Source organism: Crinia signifera, chromosome 6 (genome assembly GCF_055691185.1).
Source record: "Crinia signifera chromosome 6, ASM5569118v1, whole genome shotgun sequence".
In the NCBI taxonomy this organism is placed as follows: domain Eukaryota; kingdom Metazoa; phylum Chordata; class Amphibia; order Anura; family Myobatrachidae; genus Crinia; species Crinia signifera.
Genome location: NC_139222.1, coordinates 292,044,757 through 292,069,123, shown reverse-complemented (window position 1 = coordinate 292,069,123; position 24,367 = coordinate 292,044,757). Strand labels below are relative to the sequence as shown.

Below are 24,367 nucleotides of genomic sequence, written 5' to 3'. Positions count from 1 at the left end.
GTATACCTGTATCCACGACGTCCTCTCTCCCTCATATACCCAGCACTGTATACCTGTATCCATGGCGTCCTCTCTCCCATATACCCAGCACTGTATACTTGTATCCGTGGCGTCCTCTCTCCCCTATATACCCAGCACTGTATACCTGTATCCGTGGCGTTCTCTCTCCCCTATATACCCAGCACTGTATACCTGTATCCGTGGCGTCCTCTCTCCCCTATATACCCAGCACTGTATACCTGTATCCGTGGCGTCCTCTCTCCCCTATATACCCAGGACTGTATACCTGTATCCATGGCGTCCTCTCTCCCCTATATACCCAGCACTGTATACCTGTATCCGTGGCGTCCTCTCTCCCCTATATACCCAGCACTGTATACCTGTATCCACGGCGTCCTCTCTCCCCTATATACAGGGCACTGGCAGTAGGTACTGCTCCATAGACCACAACCTGTCCTCTCCACCCCCCGTCCTGTAATCCCGGTTGTCCCATAGGCCCCTGCTCTCCTTGGCTGATCTGTGCTGTGTCTGGCAGGAGACGGTGTGCGGGTTCCTCAGGAGGCGTTATGTGAATGAGGATATAAGCTGTCATGGACTCCAGGACTATTTGGCTGCAGTGGTGCGATACTCTGTGGACAGTCAGGTAATTCCCTATGTGGCTGCATATTGAGGGGTGTGCTCCTATAATTCTGTGGACGGGGGAAGAGCTGAACTTTGTGGTGTTTGCATGTCTCCAGGTGGTGTTCATCCTGGGCCTGGTGCTGCAGAGGGACCTGGATCCTACAGTCCTGAGCTACGTTCTCCTCTTGGCGAAGATGGTGGCCGTGTGCCCACTGACAAACATGGCTCAGTTCCTGCTCTTCCTCCAAACTCAGTACCCATTTCTAGAGGTATGCAAGCTCTGCCTTACAGACCACTGGTACCCGTGGCACCCCGACACGGGTATACACAGTGAACTTACTATTAGGCACTCACAGACGCTGGTCATGGGCATCTTCTGTCCTACAGACCACTGGTACCCGTGGCACCCCACCACGGGTATACACGGTGACCTTACTATTAGGCACTCACAGACCCTGGTCATGGGCATCTTCTGTCCTACAGACCACTGGTACCCATGGCACCCCACCACGGGTATACACGGTGACCTTACTATTAGGCACTCACAGACCCTGGTCATGGGCATCTTCTGTCCTACAGACCACTGGTACCCATGGCACCCCACCACGGGTATACACGGTGACCTTACTATTAGGCACTCACAGACCCTGGTCATGGGCATCTTCTGTCCTACAGACCACTGGTACCCATGGCACCCCACCACGGGTATACACTGTGACCTTACGGTTAGGCACTCACAGACGCAGATCATGGTCATCCTCTGTCCTACAGACCACTGGTACCCGTGGCACCCCACCACGAGTATACACGGTGACCTTACTGTTAGGTACTCAGACGCAGATCATGGGAATCCTCTGTCTCCATTTCTGGAGCTCCTATGAGGTCATAGAGCAGGCATTCCCAACCACGGTCCTCAAGGCACACCAACAGTGCAGGTTTTAGTGATATCCAGGCTTCAGCACAGATGGATTAATCAGAATCACTCAGGTACTAATTAAGTCACCTGTGCTCACTAAAACCTGTACTGTTGGTGTGCCTTGAGGACCGTGGTTGGGAATGCCTGTCAGAGTCTTATAATGGACACAGGGACAGTAAATAGGCAGCACTCGATGCATGGTCTGACCCACAGTGGCTGGTAATGCAGGAGGGCACTAGACGCAGGTAATAGACTGTCAGCTCTTGTTTGATACATTGGTGCATCTCATTTTGGAAGGAAACAGAACGGGACAGGCTGGCGCTGGAGTTCACTTCCTACAGCAGGAGATGTGTGTCCCCCCCGTCTGTCATGGGCTTCATCTTACACCTTATCCTGCAGCACCGGGAGCCCCTGATCACAGAGGTAAGTGATGTCCTCTGGGCCAAGAGCTTACACTCTAAAGCACAGGTCTTCAACCTGTGGCCCTCCAGATGTTGTGGAACTACATGTCCCAGCATGCCCTGAGGATTTTTGGCATGCTCTTATCGGAAAAAATGTGGCAATGCATGTTGGAACATGTAGGTTCACAACATCTGGAGGGCCACAGGTTGAAGACCCATGCTCTAAAGGGAAGGGTCACAGAAGAAGGCTGCTGGGCTGAGGCGGTGGTTATGTGGGGAAGGGGGGAGTGTGCACAGACATGTAGATGTAAAGGGGTAAGGATAATATATAAATTGGACCTGAAGGGGGATAGGATGAGCCAGGGGCAGATAGTAGACAGCAGTGTCAGGAAAGGAGGTTCCAGGTGTCATGGTGGGAGATGAGAAGTGCATGTGAGTAATGAGGTCAGCGTCGCGGAAGAAAGCAAAGATTATGGAAGTTCCAAGGGATGGGTTGCAGAGGGAGAAGACATGGAGGTAAGAACAAACCATTGGGGACCAGGTAGAAGAAGGGAGAGTAGCTGGAGTGTAGAATGAAGGTCTATGGGGTGTGTGGGGGCAGAGCGGAGAAAAGTAAAGTGACCCTTGGATTTGGTGGTCATGGTTGACCATGGTATGGGCAGTGTCCGTGGAGTAGACCAGATAATAGCCAGCGTTAATAAGGTCAGGAAGGGAATGGGAGTATAGGAATGTGGTACGGTAGACCATCCTCTATTGTAGAGATAGGCAAAATGGGGGCAAGCAATAGGGAGTGAAGACCATGGGGGGGGGGGGGAGAGGTTGAGTGAATGATCAGGCATAGCTGTCAGAGGAGTGTAGGACCTTGGTGGTTATCTGAGAGCGTGGTCCGGCCAGCAAGCACTTGGTAGCAGCAATGTGGGCGGGTGCTATGCAGAAGGGGCGGAGGTGATGTCTCGCTAGCGCTGTGTAATATAGCGGTGTTATGGGAATAAATAACAATAATGAATATATAGTAATAAGGACTGCGTGATCTCACAGCACTCCCATTATAGGTCTCTTCTGTCTCTTTCCCAGTGTGAAGATGTGCTGTCTACACAAAGCAATACGCATGGTGCCTGTCTGTCTATAGGCGAGCTGCGGGCAGGACTGGGAGAGCTGTGCCCACTGCAAAACCAGACGCAGATTCATTCACTCATCCAACGTGCTGCAGTCTTATCCGGCAGCAGCCTCATTCTCCTCCACCAAGCTGCACGTATCCTGCCACAGCCCCCGCGCCGGAGTGTAGTGACCGCCACAGCCCCCGCGCCGGAGTGCAGTGACCGCCACAGCCCCCGCGCCAGAGTGCAGTGACCGCCACAGCCCCCGCGCCAGAGTGCAGTGACCGCCACAGCCCCCGCGCCAGAGTGCAGTGACCGCCACAGCCCCCGCGCCAGAGTGCAGTGACCGCCACAGCCCCCGCGCCAGAGTGCAGTGACCGCCACAGCCCCCGCGCCAGAGTGCAGTGACCGCCACAGCCCCCGCGCCAGAGTGCAGTGACCGCCACAGCCCCCGCGCCAGAGTGCAGTGACCGCCACAGCCCCCCGGCCTGGAGTGTACTGACCACCACAGCCCCCGCACCGGAGTGTAATGACTACCACAGCCCCCGCACTGGAGTGTAGTGACCGCCATCACCAATGCCAGGGACAACATAAAGCACCTACTTCCATCAGATGTTCCCTGCAACTGCTATAATTTCTTGACCCACATCTGCATTGGTGTGGCACATTCCTGGGCACAAAGCTGGCAGGACCTGGGACATTACATGTCATACTTAGGGGGAAGGGCCCTAAACTGCACACCCTGGACATGAGGTGCTACCTGCTGAGACCTGTAGTGCAGCAAGCAGGTGCACACTAAATACTAGACCTTTTAATATCTTGCTATATTGCATTTGAGGTTATTAGCATAATGATTAGCATAATGATGGCCATTATTATGGGCTTGTCCACCGCATCCAGGTTACCTCAATAGGACAAGTCCCTAACACTACTCTGAGACAGGTCCAGGGCACGGGACCCCCCAGGCCAGCCCAGCAGAACCACCCCATGGCATCACATTAGTGTGAAATTAAAGTGATAGTAAAAGGGATAGGGGAAATTATATGTGATAAGTACTTGAAAGAACAGAAATGGGGTAGATTTTCCTATAAACTTTATAAAGTAATATACAGCACAAATGTTTTAGAATTTAGCACAGAAAAATTGCAAAATAGAAGTTTCTTAATGGAAACCTCACCTCAATGACCACGACATCACTTGCACCTAACCACCATCCCTCGGGGACCACGCCGTCACTTGCACCTAACCACATCCCCTCTGCGTCACTTGCACCTAACCACCATCCCTCGGTGACCACAGCGTCACTCGCACCTAAACACGTCCTCACGGCGACCACAGCGTCTCTTGCACCTAACCACGACGTCACTTGCACCTAACCAAGACCCCTCGATGACCACGCCGTCACTTCCACCTAACCACGTCCCCTCTGTGTCACTTGCACCTAACCAAGACCCCTCGATGACCACGCCGTCACTTGCACCTAACCACGTCCCCTCTGTGTCACTTGCACCTAACCATGACATCACTTGCACCTAACCACGACCCCTCGGTGACCACGCCGTCACCTGCATCTATAACAAACTTCAAGAAAGTTTTCCCTCCCAAAGAACGAAGTCGGCAGATGTTACAGATGCACTGATATTGTATCATTAGCTGCACCTATAGCGACCTCTGCCCAATATTGTTGTATGTATATATGGGTGTTTTTACCATCACCGTAGGTAACTTCTTTTGCCAAGATCCAGGATTAGCAGCTATTGTATATGACAGGAATGAGATATTCTATATGAACCCCCCTCCCCTTCTCCCCTCTCTCTGCATTTTCCTTAGTGTCCAGTTTCAGAGATAGCAGCATGTCAGCTCCAGAGAGACAAACCGCAGCTGCACATTCTCCATGGGATGGAAGAGAACACCCATTCTCCTATACTGACAGGTCAGGGATACAGATGTGCATCGGAAGTGCGGGGAGGAGCGCGCCCGGCACCAGAGCAGCCGCGCGGGGAGGAGCGCGCCCGGCACCAGAGCAGCCGCGCGGGGAGGAGCGCGCCCGGCACTAGAGCAGCCGCGCGGGGAGGTGTTGCCCGGCACCAGAGCAGCCGCGCGGGGAGGTGTTGCCCGGCACCAGAGCAGCCACGCGGGGAGGTGTTGCGCGCCACTAGAGCAGCCGCGCGGGGAGGAGCGCGCCCGCCACCAGAGCAGCCACGCGGGGAGCTGTTGCCCGGCACTAGAGCAGCCGCGCGGGGAGGAGCGCGCCCGGCACTAGAGCAGCCGCGCGGGGAGGTGTTGTCCGGCACTAGAGCAGCCGCGCGGGGAGGTGTTGTCCGGCACTAGAGCAGCCGCGCGGGGAGGTGTTGCCCGGCACCAGAGCAGCCGCGCGGGGAGGTGTTGCCCGGCACCAGAGCAGCCGCGCGGGGAGGTGTTGTCCGGCACTACAATATGGAGGTCATTCTGCACATGCTCATAAACATGTGCAGCCATACAGTGCATTGCACATTGCTGCGGACGGAGGGCACGGGGTGACTCGTCATCACACACAGACCTATGACTGAACTTATCTGACACTCATTACCACATATGCGAGAATAAACAGCTGTATAACAACGTAGCGTAATAAAATCTTTGCAGGAAGTGAAGTCGGCGAAGAGACTGAAATCAGCGACCTGCAAATTCTCCGCAATGTACTCGCAATTCTCCAGAGCAGCAGACAATGATCAGGTCCCTCCGCACTGTTCTCATTGTGCGGCCATCTTTCCTGGACTGAGAGGACGCAGAGATCCTAGAGGAGATGCTACAACCAGCTGGAGAACAATGCAACAGCATCCTCACTATTATCACCCGGAGAGGACGTTCCAGCATGCCAGATGTTCAGGACCTGTACTAGGTCTATCCCCATACATACAGATGTCCCACTGCACACACCGCAACCTCGGGACAAGACCATGTTCCCCCCGATGTCCACAGTGGGCTGTGTGAGTAACCGCCACAATGTGTGGGTCGCAGCTGACCCAGTCCTGAGCTCCAGAGAGAGCGCCAAACTTATTACCATTAGGCCCAGCAGCTCTGAAGCTATTCCAAGGATAAACCCGCTATTTGCAGTTACCCCCATTGGGAAGTATGGGTGCCAGGTGTGAGGTCTCCAGGGCCTGCACCTCGGGACCTAGGAGAGGCCTAAACATCTGTGGGAGAACGGTCTCCTAGTCCCACAGCAAACGCTTCACTTGCTCTGGGATCCTACTATGTAATAGCACAGGACTGCGCAGAGGCATATAGTGACTGCATATCAGATACATAGAGGAGCAGCACATGCAGAGATTATCGACTACATAGAGACACGCAGCCCAGCGCACATGCAGAGATTATCGACTACATAGAGAGGCGCAGCCCAGCAGCAGCACATGCAGAGAATATCGGCTACATAGAGAGACGCGCGGCCCAGCAGCAGCACATGCAGATCTTATCGGCTACAGAGAGAGACGTGCAGCACAGCAGCAGACAGGCAGAGATTATCTGCTACATAGAGAGACGCGCAGCCCAGCAGCAGCACATGCAGACATTATCGGCTACAGAGAGAGAGAGGTGCAGCCCAGCAGCACATGCAGACATTATCGGCTACAGAGAGAGAGAGAGGTGCAGCCCAGCAGCAGCACATGCAGAGATTATCGGCTACAGAGAGAGGTGCAGCCCAGCAGCAGCACATGCAGAGATTATCGGCTACAGAGAGAGGTGCAGCCCAGCAGCAGCACATGCAGAGATTATCGGCTACAGAGAGAGGTGCAGCCCAGCAGCAGCACATGCAGAGATTATCGGCTACAGAGAGAGAGAGGTGCAACACATGCAGAGATTATCGGCTACAGAGAGAGAGAGGTGCAGCCCAGCAGCACATGCAGAGATTATCTACTACAGAGAGAGGTGCAGCCCAGAAGCAGCACATGCAGAGATTATCAGTTACAGAGAGAGAGAGGTGCAGCCCAGCAGCAGCACATGCAGAGATTAAAGGTGCAGCCCAGCAGCAGCACATGCAGAGATTATCAGCTACAGAGAGAGAGAGGTGCAGCCCAGCAGCAGCATATGCAGAGATTATTGGCTACAGAGAGAGGTGCAGCCCAGCAGCAGCACATGCAGAGATTATCGGCTACAGAGAGAGAGGTGCAGCCCAGCAGCAGCATATGCAGAGATTATTGGCTACAGAGAGAGAGAGAGAGAGGTGCAGCCCAACACCAAATGCAGAGATTATCGACTACATAGAGACACGCAGCCCAGCGCACATGCAGAGATTATCGACTACATAGAGAGGCGCAGCCCAGCAGCAGCACATGCAGAGAATATCGGCTACATAGAGAGACGCGCGGCCCAGCAGCAGCACATGCAGATCTTATCGGCTACAGAGAGAGACGTGCAGCACAGCAGCAGACAGGCAGAGATTATCTGCTACATAGAGAGATGCGCAGCACATGCAGACATTATCGGCTACATAGAGAGACGCGCAGCCCAGCAGCAGCACATGCAGACATTATCGGCTACAGAGAGAGAGAGGTGCAGCCCAGCAGCACATGCAGACATTATCGGCTACAGAGAGAGAGAGAGGTGCAGCCCAGCAGCAGCACATGCAGAGATTATCGGCTACAGAGAGAGGTGCAGCCCAGCAGCAGCACATGCAGAGATTATTGGCTACAGAGAGAGGGTGCAGCCCAGCAGCAGCACATGCAGAGATTATCGGCTACAGAGAGAGAGAGGTGCAACACATGCAGAGATTATCGGCTACAGAGAGAGAGAGGTGCAGCCCAGCAGCACATGCAGAGATTATCTACTACAGAGAGAGGTGCAGCCCAGAAGCAGCACATGCAGAGATTATCAGTTACAGAGAGAGAGAGGTGCAGCCCAGCAGCAGCACATGCAGAGATTAAAGGTGCAGCCCAGCAGCAGCACATGCAGAGATTATCAGCTACAGAGAGAGAGAGGTGCAGCCCAGCAGCAGCATATGCAGAGATTATTGGCTACAGAGAGAGGTGCAGCCCAGCAGCAGCACATGCAGAGATTATCGGCTACAGAGAGAGAGGTGCAGCCCAGCAGCAGCATATGCAGAGATTATTGGCTACAGAGAGAGAGAGAGGTGCAGCCCAGCAGCACATGCAGAGATTATCGGCTACAGAGAAAGAGAGGTGCAGCCCAGCAGCACATGCAGACATTATCGGCTACATAGAGAGAGACACACAGCCCAGCAGCACATGCAGACATTATCGGCTACATAGAGAGATACGCAGCCCAGCAGCACATGCAGACATTATCAGCTGCATAGAGAGACACGCAGCCCAGCAGCAGCACATGCAGAGATTATCGGCTACAGAGAGAGAGGTGCAGCCCAGCAGCAGCATATGCAGAGATTATTGGCTACAGAGAAAGAGAGGTGCAGCCCAGCAGCACATGCAGAGATTATCGGCTACAGAGAGAGAGAGGTGCAGCCCAGCAGCAGCATATGCAGAGATTATTGGCTACAGAGAAAGGTGCAGCCCAGCAGCAGCAGCACATGCAGAGATTATCGGCTACAGAGAGAGAGAGAGGTGCAGCCCAGCAGCACATGCAGAGATTATCGACTACATAGAGAGACGTGCAGCACATGCAGACATTATCGGCTACATAGAGAGAGGTGCAGCCCAGCAGCAGCATATGCAGAGATTATTGGCTACAGAGAAAGAGAGGTGCAGCCCAGCAGCAGCACATGCAGAGATTATCGGCTACAGAGAGAGAGAGGTGCAGCCCAGCAGCACATGCAGAGATTATCGGCTACAGAGAAAGAGAGGTGCAGCCCAGCAGTACATGCAGAGATTATCGACTACATAGAGAGACGTGCAGCACATGCAGACATTATCGGCTACATAGAGAGAGACACACACAGCCCAGCAGCACATGCAGACATTATCGGCTACATAGAGAGATACACAGCTTAGCAGCACATGCAGACATTATCAGCTACATAGAGAGACACGCAGCCCAGCAGCAGCACATGCAGAGATTATCGGCTACAGAGAGAGAGGTGCAGCCCAGCAGCAGCATATGCAGAGATTATTGGCTACAGAGAAAGAGAGGTGCAGCCCAGCAGCAGCACATGCAGAGATTATCGGCTACAGAGAGAGAGAGGTGCAGCCCAGCAGCACATGCAGAGATTATCGGCTACAGAGAGAGAGAGGTGCAGCATATGCAGAGATTATTGGCTACAGAGAAAGGTGCAGCCCAGCAGCAGCAGCACATGCAGAGATTATCGGCTACAGAGAGAGAGAGAGGTGCAGCCCAGCAGCACATGCAGAGATTATCGACTACATAGAGAGACGTGCAGCACATGCAGACATTATCGGCTACATAGAGAGAGGTGCAGCCCAGCAGCAGCATATGCAGAGATTATTGGCTACAGAGAAAGAGAGGTGCAGCCCAGCAGCAGCACATGCAGAGATTATCGGCTACAGAGAGAGAGAGGTGCAGCCCAGCAGCAGCATATGCAGAGATTATTGGCTACAGAGAGAGAGAGAGGTGCAGCCCAGCAGCACATGCAGAGATTATCGGCTACATAGAGAGACACGGAGCCCAGCAGCAGCACATGCAGAGATTATCGGCTACAGAGAGAGAGGTGCAGCCCAGCAGCACATGCAGAGATTATCTACTACAGAGAGAGAGGTGCAGCCCAGCAGCAGCACATGCAGAGATTATTGGCTAGAGAGAGAAAGAGAGAGAGGTGCAGCCCAGCAGCAGCATATGCAGAGATTATCAGCTACAGAGAGAGGTGCAGGCCAGCAGCAGCACATTCAGAGATTATCGGCTACAGAGAGAGAGAGAGAGGTGCAGCCCAGCAGCAGCACATGCAGAGATTATCGGCTACAGAGAGAGAGAGGTGCAGCCCAGCAGCAGCATATGCAGAGATTATCGGCTACAGAGAGAGGTGCAGCCCAGCAGCAGCACATGCAGAGATTATCGGCTACAGAGAGAGAGAGGTGCAGCCCATGCAGTGATTATCGGCTACATAGCGAGACACGCAGCACATGCAGAGATTATCGGCTACAGAGAGAGAGGTGCAGCCCAGCAGCAGCACATGCAGAGATTATCGGCTACAGAGAGAGAGAGGTGCAGCCCAGCAGCAGCACATGCAGAGATTATCGGCTACAGAGAGAGGTGCAGCCCAGCAGCAGCACATGCAGAGATTATCGGCTACAGAGAGAGAGAGGTGCAGCCCATGCAGTGATTATCGGCTACATAGCGAGACACGCAGCACATGCAGAGATTATCGGCTACAGAGAGAGAGAGAGAGAGAGAGAGAGAGAGAGAGAGAGAGAGAGGTGCAGCCCAGCTGCAGCACATGCAGAGATTATTGGCTACATAGAGACAGGCAGACATTGTCGGCTACATAGAGACAGGCAGACATTGTCGGCTACATAGAGAGAGGCGCAGCACATGCAGAGATTATCGGCTACATAGAGAGACACGCAGCCCATGTGGAGATTTATGTTACAGGAACCAGACGTCAGCTTCTGCCTGATCTATAATTACACCTAATTACAGCACAGATAGCACCATTAGCAGAGGATGTCTGTCTATGGGGATGGCCAGGAAGCTGAAGACTACCCCCGGGGCAATTCCGCCCCTGCAGCCTCTTGTAGACATAGGACAGGTACGTTACAGCAATGTTACATTTATATCCCACCACATAGAACAGACGAGAGGGATTATTTATCATCCATGCACCAGGGCTAACCATAATAATACATTATACACATTACTGACGCAAAATGTCATTGTATAGTGTAGTGTGGTAATTTATAAGCGGAAAGGTCTATCAGAGAGGTCTGGTCCTGCGGCTGGGGCTTATTCACCACGCGGAAGGTTAAGGGGGAGAGAGGTGTGTCACATGTATGAGATTGGTGCGGTTACACAACCGCGGCCCTGACGGCAGAAGCTATAGATAGGCGGATTATAATACACAAAACATCAGAATCTGATTTCATGTAAAAATACATTTTATTGTAGAATTGAAGCCAAAATAATAATAATGATGGATTTCTTATGGAATTAAATAAACGTCTGAGAGTTTACCATTGTCTGTTGCGGTCTCCTCGCTGCTGTACCTTCTGCGCCAGGTGACATCACGCCTATTGATAGGGGACGTTGAGGCATCACTGGAAGCTGGCCCACAAGCAGCGCTTTCCATACCGTGGTATAATATAAACATGGCGGATGCTAAATAATCATTGTGCATGGACCATACAATAATATATCCTGCACGCAGCAAATGTCAGCAAGGCCACACCCACTTATATCGATGCCACGCCCACTGCGTGAGGCCAGTACCGTAAGTACCAGTCTTTCTGTGGGCCGGTAATGTGATCACATTGTACACAGTCTTTCTGTAGCCGCACCCAAATGTTTGTGCAGATCTCCAGTATTACTAGGACCCAGGAATACGCACCTCAGCGTCCGCTACATATACCCCATGTTACTTTTCGTTTCCCATCTTTTCTTGGCCTCAAACCTGAAAAGACAAAGGTAAAACTATATATGTATATATCTATATATATATACCCAGAACTTACACATACGTGGTTAATCAGAAGGTTATCTAAAATGTTACACTGAGTCCGCACCTCAATGGACGCACTCGCAGGAGGTCCCCGATTCTGTGTCACTCCCGGGGTGGGTACGGAATCCTGATCCCTAACCCTCGTACTGTTACAGAGTCCGCAACTTAATGGACGTGCTTGCGGGAGGTCCCCGATTCTGTGTCACTCCCGGGGTGGGTACGGAATCCTGATCCCTAACCCTCATACTGTTACACAGAGTCCGCACCTCAATGGACGCGCTCGCGGGAGGTCCCAGATTCTGTGTCACTCCCGGGGTGGGTACGGAATCCTGATCCCTAACCCTCATACTGTTACACAGAGTCCGCACCTCAATGGACGCGCTCGCGGGAGGTCCCCGATTCTGTGTCACTCCTGGGGTGGGTACAGAATCCTGATCCCTAACAATCATACTGTTACAGAGTCCGCACCTCAATGGACGCGCTCGCGGGAGGTCCCAGATTCTGTGTCACTCCCGAGGCAGGTGCGGAATCCTGACCCCTAACCCTCATACTGTTACGCAGAGTCCGCACCTCAATGGACGCGCTCGCGGGAGGTCCCCGATTCTGTGTCACTCCTGGGGTGGGTACAGAATCCTGATCCCTAACAATCATACTGTTACACAGAGTCCGCACCTCAATAGACGCGCTCGTGGGAGGTCCCCGATTCTGTGTCACTCCCGGGGTGGGTACGGAATCCTGATCCCTAACCCTCGTACTGTTACGCAGAGTCCGCACCTCAATGGATGCACTTGTAGGAGGTCCCCGATTCTGTGTCACTCCTGGGGTGGGTACGGAATCCTGATCCCTAACCCTCGTACTGTTACGCAGAGTCCGCACCTCAATGGACGCGCTCGCGAAAGGTTCCAGATTCTGTGTCACTCCCGGGGTGGGTACGGAATCCTGATCCCTAACAATCATACTGTTACACAGAGTCCGCACCTCAATGGACGCGCTCGCGGGAGGTCCCCGATTCTGTGTCACTCCCGCGGTGGGTACGGAATCCTGATCCCTAACCCTCATACTGTTACGCAGAGTCTGCACCTCAGTGGACGCGCTCGCAGGAGGTCCCGGATTCTGTGTCACTCCCGGGGTGGGTACGGAACCCTGATCCCTAACCCTCATACTGTTACACAGAGTCCGCACCTCAATGGACGCGCTCGCGGGAGGTCCCAGATTCTGTGTCACTCCCGAGGCAGGTGCGGAATCCTGACCCCTAACCCTGATACTGTTACGCAGAGTCCGCACCTCAATGGACGTGCTCGCGGGAGGTCCCCGATTCTGCGTCTCTCCCGAGGCGGGTACGGAATCCTGATCCCTAACCCTCATACTGTTACGCAGAGTCTGCACCTCAGTGGACGCGCTCGCAGGAGGTCCCTGATTCTGTGTCACTCCCGGGGTGGGTACGGAATCCTGATCCCTAACCCTCATACTGTTACACAGAGTCCGCACCTCAATGAACGCGCTCACGGGAGGTCCCAGATTCTGTGTCACTCCCGAGGCAGGTGCGGAATCCTGACCCCTAACCCTCATACTGTTACGCAGAGTCCGCACCTCAATGGACGCGCTCGCAGGAGGTCCCCAATTCTGTGTCACTCCTGGGGTGGGTACGGAATCCTGATCCCTAACAATCATACTGTTGTTACACAGAGTCCGCACCTCAATGGACGCGCTCGCGGGAGGTCCCCGATTCTGTGTCACTCCTGGGGTGGGTACAGAATCCTGATCCCTAACAATCATACTGTTACACAGAGTCCGCACCTCAATGGATGCGCTCGCAGGAGGTCCCCGATTCTGAGTCACTCCCGGGGTGGGTACGGAATCCTGATCCCTAACAATCGTATTGTTACGCAGAGTCCGCACCTCAATGGACGCGCTCCCGGGAGGTCCCAGATTCTGTGTTACTCTCGGGGTGGGTACAGAATCCTGATCCCTAACCCTCATACTGTTACACAGAGTCCGCACCTCAATGGACGCGCTCGCGGGAGGTTTCCGATTCTGTGTCACTCCTGGGGTGGGTACAGAATCCTGATCCCTAACAATCATACTGTTACACAGAGTCCGCACCTCAATGGACGCGCTCGCGGGAGGTCCCAGATTCTGTGTCACTCCTGAGGTTGGTATGGAATCCTGATCCCTAACCCTCATACTGTTACACAGAGTCCGCACCTCAATAGACGCGCTCGTGGGAGGTCCCCGATTCCGTGTCACTCCCGGGGTGGGTACGGAATCCTGATCCCTAACCCTCGTACTGTTACGCAGAGTCCGCACCTCAATGGACGCGCTCGCGGGAGGTCCCCGATTCTGTGTCACTCCTGGGGTGGGTACAGAATCCTGATCCCTAACAATCATACTGTTACAAAATCCGCACCTCAATGGACGCGCTCGCGAAAGGTCCCAGATTCTGTGTCACTCCCGGGGTGGGTACGGAATCCTGATCCCTAACAATCATACTGTTACACAGAGTCCGCACCTCAATGGACGCGCTCGCGGGAGGTCCCCGATTCCGAGTCACTCCCGGGGTGGGTACGGAATCCTGATCCCTAACAATCATACTGTTACACAGAGTCCGCACCTCAATGGACGCGCTCGCGGGAGGTCCCCGATTCTGTGTCACTCCCGGGGTGGGTACGGAATCCTGATCCCTAACCCTCATACTGTTACGCAGAGTCTGCACCTCAGTGGACGCGCTCGCAGGAGGTCCCCGATTCTGTGTCACTCCCGGGGTGGGTACGGAACCCTGATCCCTAACCCTCATACTGTTACACAGAGTCCGCACCTCAATGGACGCGCTCGCGGGAGGTCCCAGATTCTGTGTCACTCCCAAGGCAGGTGCGGAATCCTGACCCCTAACCCTCATACTGTTACACAGAGTCCGCACCTCAATGGACGCGCTCGCGGGAGGTCCCAGATTCTGTGTCACTCCCGGGGTGGGTACGGAACCCTGATCCCTAACCCTCATACTGTTACACAGAGTCCGCACCTCAATGGACGCGCTCGCGGGAGGTCCCAGATTCTGTGTCACTCCCGAGGCAGGTGCGGAATCCTGACCCTCATACTGTTACGCAGAGTCCGCACCTCAATGGATGCGCTCGCAGGAGGTCCCCAATTCTGTGTCACTCCTGGGATGGGTACGGAATCCTGATCCCTAACAATGGGATGCGGTCATTTGGTCTACTGCATTATGGTCGACAGTCATTAGGTCGAATCCATTAGGTCGACATGCTAAAAGGTCGACATGACTCTAGGTCGACATGGGAAAAGGTCGACATGATTCTAGTTCGAAAGGTCATTAGTTCGACATTGTCTATGTCGACATTCACAAGGTCGACATCGACATGGAGTTTTTCACTGTTTTTTGAGCCAACATGTGCCGACAGGCGGTATTTCATGCCCTACCATCCACTAGGGCGTGGTGGGAGAATAAAATAGTGTGCCGAGCGCAGCGAGGCACCGTGCCCGACGCATAGCGAGCGCAGCGAGGGAATGCAGTGCACTTTAAACTGTGTCCATGTCGACTGTGTTAAAAAGGTAAAAAAAGGTAAAAAAACAGTGGAAAACCCCATGTGGACCTTGTGAATGTCGACATAGACAATGTCGAACTAATGACCTTGTCGAACTAATGACCTATCGAACTAATGACCTTTCGACCTAGAATCATGTCGACCTTTTCCCATGTCGACCTAGAGTCATGTCGACCTTTTAGCATGTCGACCTAATGGATTCAACCTAATGACTTTCGACCATAATGCAATAGACCAAATGATCCCAACCCCTAACAATCATACTGTTGTTACACAGAGTCCGCACCTCAATGGACACGCTCGCGGGAGGTCCCCGATTCTGCGTCACTCCCGAGGCGGGTACGGAATCCTGATCCCTAACCCTCATACTGTTACGCAGAGTCTAAACCTCAGTGGACGCGCTCGCAGGAGGTCCCCGATTCTGTGTCACTCCCGGGGTGGGTACGGAACCCTGATCCCTAACCCTCGTACTGTTACACAGAGTCCGCACCTCAATGGACGCGCTCGCAGGAGGTCCCCAATTCTGTGTCACTCCTGGGGTGGGTACGGAATCCTGATCCCTAACAATCATACTGTTGTTACACAGAGTCCGCACCTCAATGGACGCGCTCGCAGGAGGTCCCAGATTCTGTGTTACTCCCGGGGTGGGTACGGAATCCTGACCCCTAACCCTCGTACTGTTACGCAGAGTCCGCACCTCGATGGACGCGCTCGCAGGAGGTCCCCAATTCTGTGTCACTCCTGGGGTGGGTACGGAATCCTGATCCCTAACAATCATACTGTTGTTACACAGAGTCCGCACCTCAATGGACGCGCTCGCAGGAGGTCCCAGATTCTGTGTTACTCCCGGGGTGGGTACGGAATCCTGACCCCTAACCCTCGTACTGTTACGCAGAGTCCGCACCTCAATGGACGCACTCGCAGGAGGTCCCCGATTCTGCGTCACTCCCGAGGTGGGTACGGAATCCTGATCCCTAACCCTCGTACTGTTACACAGAGTCCGCACCTCGATGGACGCGCTCGCAGGAGGTCCCCAATTCTGTGTCACTCCTGGGGTGGGTACGGAATCCTGATCCCTAACAATCATACTGTTGTTACACAGAGTCCGCACCTCAATGGACGCGCTCGCAGGAGGTCCCAGATTCTGTGTTACTCCCGGGGTGGGTACGGAATCCTGACCCCTAACCCTCGTACTGTTACGCAGAGTCCGCACCTCAATGGACGCACTCGCAGGAGGTCCCCGATTCTGCGTCACTCCCGAGGCGGGTACGGAATCCTGATCCCTAACCCTCATACTGTTACGCAGAGTCTAAACCTCAGTGGACGCGCTCGCAGGAGGTCCCCGATTCTGTGTCACTCCCGGGGTGGGTACGGAACCCTGATCCCTAACCCTCATACTGTTACACAGAGTCCGCACCTCGATGGACGCGCTCGCAGGAGGTCCCCAATTCTGTGTCACTCCTGGGGTGGGTACGGAATCCTGATCCCTAACAATCATACTGTTGTTACACAGAGTCCGCACCTCAATGGACGCGCTCGCAGGAGGTCCCAGATTCTGTGTTACTCCCGGGGTGGGTACGGAATCCTGACCCCTAACCCTCGTACTGTTACGCAGAGTCCGCACCTCAATGGACGCACTCGCAGGAGGTCCCCGATTCTGTGTCACTCCCGGGGTGGGTACGGAATCCTGATCCCTAACCCTCGTACTGTTACAGAGTCCGCACCTCAATGGACGCGCTCGCGGGAGGTCCCAGATTCTGTGTCATTCCTGAGGTGGGTACGGAATCCTGATCCCTAACCCTCATACTGTTACACAGAGTCCGCACCTCAATGGACGCGCTCGTAGGAGGTCCCCGATTCTGTGTCACTCCCGGGGTGGGTACGGAATCCTGATCCCTAACCCTCGTACTGTTACGCAGAGTCCGCACCTCAATGGATGCACTTGTAGGAGGTCCCCGATTCTGTGTCACTCCCGGGGTGGGTACAGAATCCTGATCCCTAACCCTCATACTGTTACGCAGAGTCTGCACCTCAATGAACGCGTTTGCAGGAGGTCCCCGATTCTGTGTCACTCCCGGGGTGGGTACGGAACCCTGATCCCTAACCTTCATACTGTTACAGAGTCCGCACCTCAATGGACGCGCTCGCGAAAGGTCCCAGATTCTGTGTCACTCCCGGGGTGGGTACGGAATCCTGATCCCTAACCCTCATACTGTTACACAGAGTCCGCACCTCAATGGACGCACTCGCGGGAGGTCCCCGATTCTGTGTCACTCCTTGGGTCGGTACGGAATCCTGATCCCTAACCCTCGTACTGTTACGCAGAGTCCGCACCTCAATGGATGCACTTGTAGGAGGTCCCCGATTCTGTGTCACTCCCGGGGTGGGTACGGAATCCTGATCCCTAACCCTCATACTGTTACGCAGAGTCTGCACCTCAATGGACGCGCTCGCAGGAGGTCCCCGATTCTGTGTCACTCCCGGGGTGGGTACGGAACCCTGATCCCTAACCCTCATACTGTTACAGAGTCCGCACCTCAATGGACGCGCTCGCGAAAGGTCCCAGATTCTGTGTCACTCCCGGGGTGGGTACGGAATCCTGATCCCTAACAATCATACTGTTACACAGAGTCCGCACCTCAATGGACGCGCTCGCGGGAGGTCCCCGATTCTGTGTCACTCCCGCGGTGGGTACGGAATCCTGATCCCTAACCCTCATACTGTTACACAGAGTCCGCACCTCAATGGACGCGCTCGCGGGAGGTCCCCGATTCGGTGTCACTCCTGGGGTGGGTACAGAATCCTGAACCCTAACAATCATACTGTTACAGAGTCCGCACCTCAATGGACGCGCTCGCGAAAGGTCCCAGATTCTGTGTCACTCCTGGGGTGGGTACGGAATCCTGATCCCTAACAATCATACTGTTACACAGAGTCTGCACCTCAATGGACGCGCTCGCAGGAGGTCCCCGATTCTGTGTCACTCCCGGGGTGGGTACGGAACCCTGATCCCTAACCCTCATACTGTTACGCAGAGTCCGCACCTCAATGGACGCGCTCGCAGGAGGTCCCCAATTCTGTGTCACTCCTGGGGTGGGTACGGAATCCTGATCCCTAACAATCATACTGTTGTTACACAGAGTCTGCACCTCAATGGACGCGCTCGCAGGAGGTCCCAGATTCTGTGTTACTCCCGGGGTGGGTACGGAATCCTGACCCCTAACCCTCGTACTGTTACGCAGAGTCCGCACCTCAATGGACGCACTCGCAGGAGGTCCCCGATTCTGTGTCACTCCCGGGGTGGGTACGGAATCCTGATCCCTAACCCTCGTACTGTTACAGAGTCCGCACCTCAATGGACGCGCTCGCGGGAGGTCCCAGATTCTGTGTCATTCCTGAGGTGGGTACGGAATCCTGATCCCTAACCCTCATACTGTTACACAGAGTCCGCACCTCAATGGACGCGCTCGTAGGAGGTCCCCGATTCTGTGTCACTCCCGGGGTGGGTACGGAATCCTGATCCCTAACCCTCGTACTGTTACGCAGAGTCCGCACCTCAATGGATGCACTTGTAGGAGGTCCCCGATTCTGTGTCACTCCCGGGGTGGGTACAGAATCCTGATCCCTAACCCTCATACTGTTACGCAGAGTCTGCACCTCAATGAACGCGTTTGCAGGAGGTCCCCGATTCTGTGTCACTCCCGGGGTGGGTACGGAACCCTGATCCCTAACCTTCATACTGTTACAGAGTCCGCACCTCAATGGACGCGCTCGCGAAAGGTCCCAGATTCTGTGTCACTCCCGGGGTGGGTACGGAATCCTGATCCCTAACCCTCATACTGTTACACAGAGTCCGCACCTCAATGGACGCACTCGCGGGAGGTCCCCGATTCTGTGTCACTCCTTGGGTCGGTACGGAATCCTGATCCCTAACCCTCGTACTGTTACGCAGAGTCCGCACCTCAATGGATGCACTTGTAGGAGGTCCCCGATTCTGTGTCACTCCCGGGGTGGGTACGGAATCCTGATCCCTAACCCTCGTACTGTTACAGAGTCCGCACCTCAATGGACGCGCTCGCGGGAGGTCCCAGATTCTGTGTCACTCCCGGGGTGGGTACGGAACCCTGATCCCTAACCCTCATACTGTTACAGAGTCCGCACCTCAATGGACGCGCTCGCGGGAGGTCCCCGATTCTGTGTCACTCCCGGGGTGGGTACGGAATCCTGATCCCTAACCCTCATACTGTTACGCAGAGTCTGCACCTCAATGGACGCGCTCGCAGGAGGTCCCCGATTCTGTGTCACTCCCGGGGTGGGTACGGAACCCTGATCCCTAACCCTCATACTGTTACAGAGTCCGCACCTCAATGGACGCGCTCGCGAAAGGTCCCAGATTCTGTGTCACTCCCGGGGTGGGTACGGAATCCTGATCCCTAACAATCATACTGTTACACAGAGTCCGCACCTCAATGGACGCGCTCGCGGGAGGTCCCCGATTCTGTGTCACTCCCGCGGTGGGTACGGAATCCTGATCCCTAACCCTCATACTGTTACACAGAGTCCGCACCTCAATGGACGCGCTCGCGGGAGGTCCCCGATTCGGTGTCACTCCTGGGGTGGGTACAGAATCCTGAACCCTAACAATCATACTGTTACAGAGTCCGCACCTCAATGGACGCGCTCGCGAAAGGTCCCAGATTCTGTGTCACTCCTGGGGTAGGTGCGGAATCCTGATCCCTAACCCTCATACTGTTACACAGAGTCCGCACCTCAATGGACGCGCTCGCGGGAGGTCCCAGATTCTGTGTCACTCCCGGGGTGGGTGCGGAATCCTGATCCCTAACCCTCGTACGGTTACAACTTGTGGGCAGACGGTAATCTGTCACACTTTACATGTATACAGTATATATAATCTATCATGTGTCTACGAGGTCTGTGCCACGTCCTTACCCCCAGGCCACTGGCTTTCGCGTCTTCTCATTCGCCAGCCCGGATTCCTGCTGCTCCTTAGCTGTCACATACCTGTGACAGGATGCAGCTTTGGTGATCTTCACAGCGATCTGTAAGAGAAGAGACAGTGGCGACAACAGCGTCAGCGAGGGGATCACCACATTACGTAAGGGAGGAGTCAGAGACTGATGGGACAATTGTGCCAGGGAGGGAGGGGATCACCGCAATACGTAAGGGAGGAGTCAGAGGCTGAGGGGACAATTGTGCCCGGGAGGGAGGGGATCACCGCAATACGTAAGGGATGAGTCAGAGGCTAAGGGAACAATTGTGTCAGCGAGGGGATCACCGCTATACGTAAGGGATGAGTCAGAGGCTAAGGGAACAATTGTGTCAGCGAGGGGATCACCGATATACGTAAGGGAGGAGTCAGAGGCTGAGGGGACAATTGTGTCAGCGAGGGGATCACCGCTATACGTAAGGGAGGAGTCAGAGGCTGAGGGGACAATTGTGTCAGCGAGGGGATCACCGCTATACGTAAGGGAGGAGTCAGAGGCTGAGGGGACAATTGTGTCAGCGAGGGGATCACCGCTATACGTAAGGGAGGAGTCAGAGGCTGAGGGGACAATTGTGTCAGCGAGGGGATCACCGCTATACGTAAGGGAGGAGTCAGAGGGGACAATTGTGTCAGGGAGAGGATCACCGATATACGTAAGGGAGGAGTCAGAGGCTGAGGGGACAATTGTGTCAGGGAGGGGATCACCGATATACGTAAGGGAGGAGTCAGAGGCTGAGGGGACAATTGTGTCAGGGAGGGGATCACCGCTATATGTAAGGGAGGAGGCTGAGGGGACAATTGTGTCAGGGAGGGGATCACCGATATATGTAAGGGAGGAGGCTGAGGGGACAATTGTGTCAGGGAGGGGATCACCGCTATATGCAAGGGAAGAGGCTGAGGGGACAATAGTGTCAGGGAGGGGATCACCGCTATATGTAAGGGAGGAGGCTGAGGGGACAATAGTGTCAGGGAGGGGATCACCGCTATATGTAAGGGAAGAGGCTGAGGGGACAATAGTGTCAGGGAGGGGATCACCGATGTATGTAAGGGAGGAGGCTGAGGGGACAATAGTGTCAGGGAGGGGATCACCGCTATATGTAAGGGAGGAGGCTGAGGGGACAATAGTGTCAGGGAGGGGATCACCGCTATATGTAAGGGAAGAGGCTGAGGGGACAATAGTGTCAGGGAGGGGATCACCGCTATATGTAAGGGAGGAGGCTGAGGGGACAATAGTGTCAGGGAGGGGATCACCGCTATATGTAAGGGAAGAGGCTGAGGGGACAATAGTGTCAGGGAGGGGATCACCGCTATATGTAAGGGAGGAGGCTGAGGGGACAATAGTGTCAGGGAGGGGATCACCGCTATATGTAAGGGAAGAGGCTGAGGGGACAATAGTGTCAGGGAGGGGATCACCGATGTATGTAAGGGAGGAGGCTGAGGGGACAATAGTGTCAGGGAGGGGATCACCGCTATATGTAAGGGAGGAGGCTGAGGGGACAATAGTGTCAGGGAGGGGATCACCGCTATATGTAAGGGAAGAGGCTGAGGGGACAATAGTGTCAGGGAGGGGATCACCGCTATATGTAAGGGAAGAGGCTGAGGGGACAATTGTGTCAGGGAGGGGATCACCGATATATGTAAGGGAGGAGGCTGAGGGGACAATAGTGTCAGGGAGGGGATCACCGATATATGTAAGGGAAGAGGCTGAGGGGACAATAGTGTCAGGGAGGGGATCACCGCTATATGTAAGGGAAGAGGCTGAGGGGACAATAGTGTCAGGGAGGGGATCACCGATATATGTAAGGGAGGAGGCTGAGGGGACAATAGTGTCAGGGAGGGGATCACCGATATATGTAAGGGAGGAGGCTGAGGGGACAATAGTGTCAGGGAGGGGATCACCGCTATATGTAAGGGAGGAGGCTGAGGGGACAATAGTGTCAGGGAGGGGATCACCGATATATGTAAGGGAAGAGGCTGAGGGGACAATAGTGTCAGGGAGGGGATCACCGATATATGTAAGGGAGGAGGCTGAGGGGACAATAGTGTCAGGGAGGGGATCACCGATATATGTAAGGGAGGAGGCTGAGGGGACAATAGTGTCAGGGAGGGGATCACAGATATATATATTTATATATATATTCCAGACCATTTGTCATCTGCATGTGACATTTCCATCGAAATCCATCTAGTGGAAGGCCCAGAACAAGCTCTCATGGTCAAAGGTCTTCCCGGCGTATACCAACCTGTCGAGGTCCTGGCCACTCCAATAGGCACCCCAGACAATTTGCCATCCCCCGTGCACCGGCGCCCTGCCTGCCCCGGTTCCTAGAAGGAACACTACCCACCTACAGAGATACAGGACCCACCTACAGAGATACAGGACCCACCTACACTTTTGTCCTACACATTATTATGATTACAGTTACGGTCATCTTCTGTATTAACCGATTATAAAACAAGTCACATAACAGAGAATACACAGTGGTGATAAATATTCTAGTTACATAATAACACAAAGCGATGTCTTACAGACTTCCATTATATAAACTCTCCCCACCTGTTCCTGTAGCATATAGAGGTATCACTCAGCCAGAATAAAATAGAATTAAAGAAAATTATTCTGAAATTTCATTCTGTTTTATTTAAAAACGATGTCCCTTTTATAAGACACTTATGCACTTTTTGGGGATTTTTATTATAATTAGTTTATCATCAGTATGTAAATTCCCATCAATTTTAAACATAACCCATTATAAGGTTATTAACGCTAAAATTCTTTATTTTTAGGATAAGAAGCTTTTAAATAGAAATAAATTAAATACATCTGGAGATTAATAAGGATATCTACAAAATAAATGAAATTGCGCTCCATTCGTTTCCATGAGAAGGCAGATCTAACATGGCGGTGCGTTCCACTGACGCAATAATGCACTGGGAAAGAAAGTATAACAGTGACTTCCGATACACGGAAGTACAGCTCTGCGCTCCAGGACATAACAACGATGCGTTCCACAAGACGCTAGAGAGAACGATGACGGCTTCCGGGAAGATGGTTGTGCGTTCCACGGGAGACTGAGATTGTGGTTCAAATGCCACATTCTCCGTTCTCGGGGTTATAGAGCCTGGACTTTTACAGCAGTAATGAGAAATATAATTTGTATAAGTAGCTGTATTTTAGATGTTTTTTTGGCTGGATTTTCTTTAGTAACATGCATTTATAGTCAAGATGATTGTTTGACCTTTTTACCCGGAAGTAAAAGATAGAAGGGGTATATATATATATATATATATATATATATATATATATATATATATATATATATATATATATATATATATATATATATCTCACTAGAGGAGTCCCTTCCAGTATACTGCCTGAGGAAGGAACAGGGTAGTTCCGATACGCGTTGCAGTAACCTGGAACTTTTTGGAGGGGGACCCAGCATTGTGGATTTTGGAGACACCTGAAGGCCTGGTTGATCCGGAAAACCAGTGGCACCTTAAGAGAGTAAGATCTTTCTACAGGCGTTTTTAGCATCGCAATCTGGTAAACCTCCATCTTAAATAGGTTGAGACAAAATACAGTGGTCTTTTTATTTGAAATTACCCCTTGTTTTTCAAAATTTATTGTATTTCCCTATTTTTGAATAAATCTGTCTATCCCTACAATGTTATACCATTTTGGATTTCTATTTTTCTATGTCTCCGTCATATTTACAATAATGGAGAGCCTCTGATGAGGTGAAGACACGTAAGATTAGGAGAGTAACGATTTATCTATATAGTCACTCTTTCCCACTTATAATATAAATAAAGAAGGTGCTCTACACCTCGCGGTTACGGTCTCAGAGGGAGGGTGTCAGCGCACAAAGTCACTTACCACTATAATTTTACACGTAATCCAGATTTTGGCTTATTTTTTTACATACTCCTTGGAATCCACCCGCGCAATGCATCCTTGGGACCGATTATGTATCTGCAGACGAACCCTATGGCCTCCGGTGGACAAAGCGAATATTAAAAGTTGGGGGGGGGTGTTTCAGGGGGACAAATCCCGGAATATTCCAAACATACAGATTTGGGTGAGTTGTAATATCCCCAAAAAAATTAAATAAGTGTGTGTAATAAAATAATAATATATACATACATACATACATACATACATACACACACACACACACACACACACACACAAACACCCAAA

The 24,367-nt window shown here is 53.0% G+C and overlaps 2 protein-coding genes across 4 annotated transcripts in view; one reads left to right on the top strand and one right to left on the bottom strand.

Annotated features, from left to right (window-relative positions):
* LOC146009500 (uncharacterized) overlaps positions 1-23,449 on the top strand; it is a 274,590-nt gene extending 251,141 nt beyond the window's left edge. For 2 of the 3 annotated variants that reach the window (XM_083149936.1, XM_083149933.1), the window contains 6 exons: positions 536-643; positions 738-890; positions 1,835-1,960; positions 3,013-3,190; positions 4,879-4,968; positions 5,661-6,643. In XM_083149936.1, coding sequence (XP_083006062.1) covers positions 536-643; positions 738-890; positions 1,835-1,960; positions 3,013-3,190; positions 4,879-4,968; positions 5,661-5,746 — 741 coding nt within the window. In that variant the 3' untranslated portion in view covers positions 5,747-6,643. Of the gene's footprint in view, positions 1-535; positions 644-737; positions 891-1,834; positions 1,961-3,012; positions 3,191-4,878; positions 4,969-5,660; positions 6,644-22,947 lie in introns of those variants that run through there. The other variant, XM_083149935.1, reaches the window with a different exon arrangement.
* FAM204A (family with sequence similarity 204 member A) overlaps positions 11,015-24,367 on the bottom strand; it is a 60,936-nt gene continuing 47,583 nt past the window's right edge. Inside the window, exons 6-7 of the mRNA XM_083149937.1 lie at positions 20,106-20,215; positions 11,015-11,547 (exon numbers count right to left, since the gene is read on the bottom strand). Coding sequence (XP_083006063.1) covers positions 11,496-11,547; positions 20,106-20,215 — 162 coding nt within the window. The 3' untranslated portion in view covers positions 11,015-11,495. The remainder of the gene's footprint in view (positions 11,548-20,105; positions 20,216-24,367) is intronic.